The 8377-nt window shown below is 44.6% G+C and overlaps 1 protein-coding gene across 1 annotated transcript; it reads left to right on the top strand.

The window, feature by feature from the left end:
• Nucleotides 1-6739: 6739 nt before the first annotated feature.
• Nucleotides 6740-7402, top strand: LOC137646561 (KRAB-A domain-containing protein 2-like). Its single transcript, XM_068379670.1, has one exon. It carries the CDS (start codon nucleotides 6740-6742, stop codon nucleotides 7400-7402), a length of 663 nt encoding a protein of 220 aa, XP_068235771.1.
• Nucleotides 7403-8377: the final 975 nt, after the last annotated feature.

Below are 8377 nucleotides of genomic sequence, written 5' to 3' on the forward strand. Positions count from 1 at the left end.
TGTGTAATGAAAATGTTTCATTAACCGATGATGAATGGGTAACGTATGAACATTATATTAAGAGATTAGAGAGGGACAGGGTTAGGCGCAGTTCTTCACGCTCTGTTGATTTAACCTTGCCTAATGTCATTGATCCTATTTCTTCCCCCGTATTGGTTGATCAGCAACCGAAGGAACCTTCTATGAAGGATATGTTTACCGCTATCCAGGCTCTCGGTGAAAAAGTGGAGGCCTTAGCGGCGGTTAGAAATCAGATTTTATCTGAAATCAATGTACTGAAAAATCATGACTCTGTAGGAAATGTGAAAAGTGTTTCGAATTTGTTCAGTGTTGTGGAGGGTGCGTCTGCTCGATCTTGTCGTTCGCCCAGCCTACGACCTCTTTCAAGATCCTGAACCCATGGGAGAAGTAACGTCAGACGGCAAAAGGGAACGAGAGGCTTCATCAATCATACAGACGTCACCTCGAGCGTTCCTGCTGCCGTAGCACAGGTCGCTCACCCTCATCATAGAAAAGATGGGGCTGGTACTTTATCTCCGTCCTCCGATGAAGGTTCGGGCAGCAAGGCCTGGCGTCACGCATCCAGACTACTCAAAAGAAAGTCACACTCGGTCACTCAACGTCACGATTCGCCTACGAGTCGACTAGGCTGTAGTTCTTGGAATACACCTGAACGTTTCCCTTCCCCTTACGCTTGCACACCTGCGAAGCGTTATGACCGTGGTGTAGTTGACGATGTGTTACAGTCAAATGCGGAACTGTTGCCTGTTGCCGATGTAACTATTCATGCTCCGCCGCTTCCGTCAGACTGGCTTTCGTCACCCGAATGTGAGAAACATGTTGTTAGCGAAATAGAAGACGATATTCCCTTAGTAAAGGAATCAAATATTTCGCATTCTAGCCATGCTAAGTGGTCTATGCTTTTAGGCATGAAACAACAGCTCTCGTCAATAATGCAGTCTTATCAACCTGCGGTTGGCAGTGCTGTTGGGTGTCAGTGTTTGGACCCGCTGTCGCACAGGCGGCCTGTTGTCCCTGGTTCTGACGTGATATCGCACAGGCGATCTCCCATTCGTAGTGCTCAACAACAGGTTGAATTAGATGAGTCGCGTCAAGGAGCTGTTTCTAAACAAAAATCTACTTACGGACGCAACGAAGAACAGCGACGACGACAGGTGGACGCAATGCGTCACCGTGACGGCTCTCGGCAGTCGACTCTTGATCCGATTGAGCGGCAATGTCATCAAAAGGTGCGTCCACGCGACGGCTTTCGCCAGTTGACTCACGGCATAGAGCGTCAGCGTCAACGTCAACAACATACGGACGCTAGGCGTCCGCGCGACGACACACAGCAGTTGACTCCTGAAGTCGTGCGTCAGTCCATTCAACAGCAAACGGTTGCTAGGCGTCCGTGCGACGACACACGGCAGTTGACTCCTGACGTCGAGCGTCAGTCCATTCAACAGCAAGCGGACGCTAGGCGTCCATGCGACACCACACAACAGTTTAACCTTGACGTCGAACTGCAGTCCATTCATGGCGTCACACATCAGTCAACATCGACCTCTCCTCTTCAGTTGGAGGCTGTTACCCAGACTATAGGCGAACTTAAATGAAAGACTAATGATCGCACACCTGAGGCAATTATTGACCATAGCAAGCCTTCCCATTCTGACACTGACTCTTCGGTTCAGGCTGCAGCAACAGCTGCACTGCCAGAAGAAGAACCTGAAGAAGTTTCCGACATGGACGAACCATTAGAAACCGTTTCAGAGGAGGAAAGAGAGAAACATTATCAACATTCTGTTGATCTTAAGAAGATGGTGTTGATTTTCACAGGGCTTTTTCCTGACCACTTCACCCTTGTGGCTCCTCGTTCTCCTCCATTGGAATTTACCCTAGGGAAGGCGACTAAGATACCTGTTTACACTAAAATGGAACTCTCACGCTCGTCTAAACAAGCCTGGAAATTAATGGGTTCCTGGATGGATTCAAAGAGGACTCTTGGTAAAACGGCCTTTTCTTTTCCTCCTGCAAGACTTGCTTCCAAATCCAGTGTTTGGTAAGAAACTGGGGAAGTTACGGGCTTGGGAATTCCTGCGTTGGCCCAGGGAGATTTCTCTAGTCTGGTAGAATCTTCTCTTCGTCTGGCCTTGAGAAAAACAAAGGTATGGTGGTCAATGACAGAGTTTGACTATTTACTTAAAGTCTTGTTTAGAGCCTTTGAAGTTTTTAATTTTTTAGATTGGTCATTGGGAGCCTTAAGCAAGAAGGTCTCTGAAATGAAAACCTCGGACACTACATGTCTTATTCATTTGATGTCCTACAAGGAAAAAGGTGTCAGGGATGGCTCTAACGAGTTGGCGGCTGTATTCACGGCTGGAGTAATTAAGAAGAGAGCTACTTTGTGCTCCTTTTTCTCAGCGGGAGTCTCACCTTACCAGAGATCGGAGTTGCTTTTCTCCCCTCTGTTGTCTACTCTATTTACACAAGAGTTGGTAGGAGAAATTGCCACTGCTCTTACCCAATAGGCCACACATGACCTAGTGACCAATACGGCCAGGAAAGCTCTACCTTCTTCGTTTTCATTCCGTAGACCAAAGGAAAGAACTTCTGGGGTACGATCTTCTTAGCCCTTTCGTGGTAAACCTACCGGAAAGGGTTCTTTCATATCCAGTGGTGGGAAATCTAAGAAGAGAGGAGCCGAGACTGGCCGAGGCAGAGTCTGACTGCCCTATCCTTGAGACAGCAGTAGGGGCAAGGCTGAATTACTTCTGGAAGGCCTGGGAGAGGAACGGACCCGATCCCTGGTCCGTTCAGGTGTTGAAGGAAGGATACAAGTTCCTATTTCTATCAGATCCTTCACTAGTCACATATCCTGTGGATCTTTCCCCCAAGTACAGGGAGGGGCCAAAGAAGCAGGCCATATGGCTTCAGGTGTCTCTGTTACTAGAGAAGCAAGCAATAGAGAGGGTGCAAGATTTATAATCTCCGGGGTTTTACAACCGGCTGTTCTTAGTCCCCAAGAGTTCAGGGGAATGTAGACCGGTTCTGGACGTAAGTCTCCTAAATGGTTATGTCCAGAATATGATGTTTACCATGGAGACTCAGAAGACGGTTCTGGCATCAGTAAGGAAGGGCAATTGGATGGTCTCTCTAGACCTCCAGGATGCCTACTTCCATATTCCAATACATCCCTCTTCCAGACGTTATCTGAGATTCATGTACGGGAACGAAGTGTTCCAATTTAGAGCCTTATGTTTCGGTCTCAGCACAGCTCCTCTGTTGTTTACTAAAATCATGCTGAATGTAGCAAGCATGCTGCATTCAAGGAGAATTAGGGCCTCTCTGTACCTGGATGATTGGCTTATAAGAGCCACCTCAGCCGATTGCTGTCTGAAGGACTTAAGAATGACACTGGAATTGACCAAGGAACTGGGACTCCTGGTGAGTTCGAAAAAATCGCAACTGACTCCATCCCAGAATATTCTTTATTTGGGGATGGAGATTCACAGTCAGAGTTTTCAGACTTTTTTGTCGCCTGTGAGGATCCAGACAGCTCTCCTAAAACTTCAAGACTTTTTAAAGAAGGACCTCAGCTCAGTAAGGGAGTGGATGAGCCTTCTAGGGACTCTCTCATCATTAGAGAAGTTCGTGACTCTGGGAGGTTGCATTTACGTCCCCTTCAGTTTCATCTCAATTGGCATTGGGAGAAAGGGGACAGTCTTGACGAGAGCATTCCCATTACAGACTCCATAAAAGAGCATCTTCAGTGGTGGAACAGCGAACACAGGCTGAAGGAAGGTCTGTCATTACAGCAGATGAGCCCAGACCTCGTGTTGTTTTCCGACGCCTCAAACTCGGGGTGGGGAGCAACATTAGGAAAGAAGGAGATCTCGGGCCAGTAGACGAGAGAGCAGAGTACTCTCCACATAAACCATAAAGAACTTTTGGCAATGCATCTGGCCCTGAAAGGCTTCAAAGAGCATATCCTGGGCAGAGTAGTCCAGATCAATGCGGACAGCACCACAGCCCTAGCGTATATAGCAAAGCAAGGGGGGACCCACTCGTGGACTCTGTACGAGATAGCGAGGCCTCTTCTCATATGGGCAGAGGAAAGGAATGTGACATTGTTGACTCGGTTTATTCAGGGGGTCAACAATGTAAGTGCGGACAGACTCAGCAGGAGGAATCAAGTTCTCCCCACATAATGGATTTTACACCAAGAGGTGTGCAAGAGTCTGTGGCGGTTATGGGGACGATCTCTCGTAGATCTTTTTGCAACCGCAAAGACAAAGTGACTAGAGTGTTATTGCTCATCGGTACCGGATCCCGAAGCCATGCACATAGACGCTTTCCTAATGAATTGGTCACACATTGAGGTGTATGCGTTCCCTCAGTTCAAGATCCTCTACAAGGTGATACAGAAGTTCTTGTCCCACGAAGAAACCAGGATGACTCTGATAGCTCCGTTCTGGCCGTCAAGGAGTTGGTTTCCAGAGGTACTGGAATGGATGGTTGATCACCCGACAAGCCTTCCTTTAAGACCAGATCTTCTCAGACAACCTCACTTGTGTCGAAACCACCTAAACCTCCGAACTCTACGTCTGAGTGCCTTCAGACTATCGAAAAACTCACTAGAGCTAGAGGCTTTCAGAGAATGGTGTAGAGCTAACTCGGTTTCTTCTTCCAGTACCTCTTTAGCTCAAATAGCAGATTTCTTCTTAGACCTTAGAAATAAACATAACTCCTCATCCTCTACAATCAAAGGTTACAGAAGTATGTTGGCTACAGTTTTTCGACACAGGAACTTAGACCTCTCCAATAATAAGGATCTGCAGGACCTACTTAGGTCTTTTGATACTTCCAAGAAAAAACAATCAGAATCACTTGCCTTGAATTTGGACGTAGTGCTTAAATTTCTCATGAGTGACAGATTTGAGCCTTTACATTCAGCTTCATTTAAAGATCTAACCATGAAAACTTTGTTTATGGTTAGTCTAGCCACTGCTAAAAGGGTTAGTGAGGTCCACGCTTTAAGCTGGAACATTGGTTTCCGAGAGGGAAAAGCCCTTTGCTCTTTGCAATTGGGGTTTTTGGCCAAGAATGAGAATCCTTTCCGGCCATGGCCCAAATCCTTCAAGATTCCTAACCTCTATGATGTGGTGGGAGACGAGTTGGAGAAGGTGCTTTGTCCTGTAAGAGCATTACGATTCTCTTTGGACAGAACTAAGAGTTTGAGAGGCGACTCAGACGCTTTGTGGTGTGCAGTTCGAAAATGCCTTGTCCTTTTTTATTAAGCTCTTGATTAGAGAAGCTCACGCCTAGTGTGATGAGGCAGATCAGAGGCTTCTCAAGGTGAAGACACATGAAGTCAGAGCGGTAAAGACTTCAGTGGCTTTTAAACAGAACAATTATCTGCAAAGTTTGATTGATACGACCTTTTGGAGGAGTAAGTCAGTATTCGCATCTCATTATTTAAAGCACGTTCAGACTCTCTATGAGGACTGTTATACATTGGGACCATTTGTGGCAGCAAATGCGGTAGTAGGTGATTGATCTCCCACCACGTTCCCTTTTCCTAATACCCTTTTCTTTCTCTTGGAACTTGGTTTTTAGTTTTGGTTGTATGTGGAGATTGGTCGTCAGTCTTCCGCAATCTATTGTTTGGGCAGGTGGTCAATTTGCTCCTAGAGTTCGCAGGAACAAGGGTATTAGTTGAGGTCCTGTCATTTTATAGGTTATTGCACTGTTTGATAGCTCCTAGAGATCACCAGCCCCCTAGGTGGACCGCTGGATCTCCTAAGGATAGCAGGCAAAATGAGGCAGAGTATCATTGCTGTCAGCGTCATTGTCAGGTGAAAACCTCTTAAGTTGTTTATGTAACCCTTAAGTGAATTTTCAATAATGCAGCTGTCTCTGACCCGCCACCAATGGGTGTCAATCAGCCATTATATAACCAGCAGGTAAGTTTTATATTTAAAAATATTTTCATAATAAAATAAATTTTTGAATATACTTACCCGCTTGTTATATAAGTTAAATACCCACCCTCCTCCCCTCTAGAGACCATGGGGCATGGAAAATCTGAAGAAGTTGGGTATAGTTCTACCTGTTGTACTGCGAGGGCGTTAGTGTACACCTGGCATATCTGTGATATGCTGCGAGATTTTGAATTTTCTGCCGGCGTCAAGAGACTTTAGCCATTATATAAACAGCGGGTAAGTATATTCAAAAATTTATTTTATTATGAAAATATCATGTTTACGAGCTGAAATCGTGCAGTTGGCCAAGGAGGGCAGTTAAACCAGATGTATCAGCTCAGTAGCAACTACCGTCTGTCCTACCAACTCACAAGTGGCATGCCGGACTTTAAAGAGCAGTTTGAGCAGAAGTTGGACAACTTATTACAGTCTAAGAATGACAATGTGGTCATTACTCGGAAAGAGAAACGTGCACAGAGGATAGCTCAGCTGCTTAAAATTGAAAAGAAAGGGCCTAAAACCAGCGATGAATATAATATGAAAAAAAAAGATTCGAAATTCTCAGAGTTGGTGACGACGACCGACTTATTTGGAAGCGTAAAGGATTGGAAACTGAATTTAATTTTATAGTGTGCTTTGACGAAGTTCATCAGGCCATTTCGGTTGCGCATTCAGCTGTGGGTCATTACGGTGAAAAGAAAACTTTCAAAGAAGGACAAAAGAATTGGGCTAATTTGACTATACAGTGCTGCCAGATGTTCATAAGTTTTTGCATTGAGTGTCAAGAGAAGAAAAAAAGTAGTGTACAAAAAGGTCTGGTGGTGAAGCCTGTTAGAAGCGAGACTATTTTTTCTCGATGCCAAATTGACTCATTCAATTTTCAAACATTACCTGATGGGGAATTTAAATATATTCTGACCTTCATCAACCATTTCAGCAAGTTTTGTGTGCTGCGGCCCCATGCATCAAAACGAGCTGAGGAGGTTGCTAACACGCTTCTCCCAATATTTTTGACCTTTGGCGCTCCCGTTATCCGAGTGCAGGATAACGGGAGAGAGTTCGTGAATGTCGTTGTATCAGAGTTGTCTACGCTCTGGCCTGAACTTAAGCTCGTCACTGGTCGGCCGCGCGACCCACAAAGCCAAGGTGCAGTTGAAAGATTGAATGGAGTTATTCAAGACAAATTAAAAATTTGGATGTACGAAAACCAGTCCAGCAGGTGGACCATTGGGGTCCACTTTGTCCAGTGGCAAATAAACATTTCGGAACATGAAACCATAAAAACAAGTCCGTTTAAAGTCATGTTCGGGATGGAACCCAAGGTAGGCCTAGCATCCACTGTTATTCCACCTAATATGCTCGGCAATATAAGAACTGAAGAATATTTAGACACCATCCTCCAAAATGAAGCCGAATGAGCGGCTGATGAAGAGGAACAAGAAGGAGAGTAGGAACAGGAAGGAGAAGAGGAACAGGAAGGAGAAGAGGAACGAGATGGAGAAGAGGCGCCACAATTCGCTGAAGCACGGCAACTGGCTGCAGCCGGTCAAGAAAAAACCGCACTTAGAATGACAAGGAGAGCGAAACACTTCTTAAGTGCCCTACAAGTGGGTGACAACGCAACGCTGAAAATTCCCGAGTTTGATCGTGGGCTGAGTGACAGCAGGAACCTCCTGGTTGTGGTACTGCAGAGAGACGAGGACCTGTACCAGGAAGACTGCAGAGAAGGATGCATAACCACCCGGTACACGGCAACTGACATGGACTCCGTTAAGGAGAAGCTCCTCACCTCAGATGAGGTTCCCGACGTTGAAATGGCTTAGAGAACCGCTGTAACCAGGTACACAGGAGTCTAAGGGTATGTGAAGTGTGCCTGTAAAACACATAGCACAACTTCCAGATGCTCCTGCACAAATAAGCTGTTAAAATGTAACTCTCGTTGCCACCCTGGTCGTTCTTGTAGCAATATTTAAGTGTTAAAGTAGTTTCAATCCCTTTTAGTTTGAACAATAAATACTAATAGATACTAATTTTAGTTTGAACAATAAATACTAATTCTCTTTGTTTCTTGTTTCATTCTGCTTATTGTGTACAATCGGCAAAATGCCGTTGCTTTTATTTGAAAAATTGCAAAATTTTGCCTTATGTGGATATTTATCTACATTTGGCAAGCGCAATTTCCAAATGTGTACATTTTGCAACTTTCTCGCAAAATGTACACATTTGGCCATTATCCACATTTTGCGTAACATATATATATATATATATATATATATATATATATATATATATATATATATATATATATATATATATGGTAATAATATTCATAATAATCATAGTATTTCATAATTCCTTTGTCTATGTATATATCAGTTTAACCTATAAAATAA

The sequence above is a fragment of the Palaemon carinicauda genome, chromosome 9, assembly GCF_036898095.1.
Source record: "Palaemon carinicauda isolate YSFRI2023 chromosome 9, ASM3689809v2, whole genome shotgun sequence".
Lineage (NCBI taxonomy): Eukaryota > Metazoa > Arthropoda > Malacostraca > Decapoda > Palaemonidae > Palaemon > Palaemon carinicauda.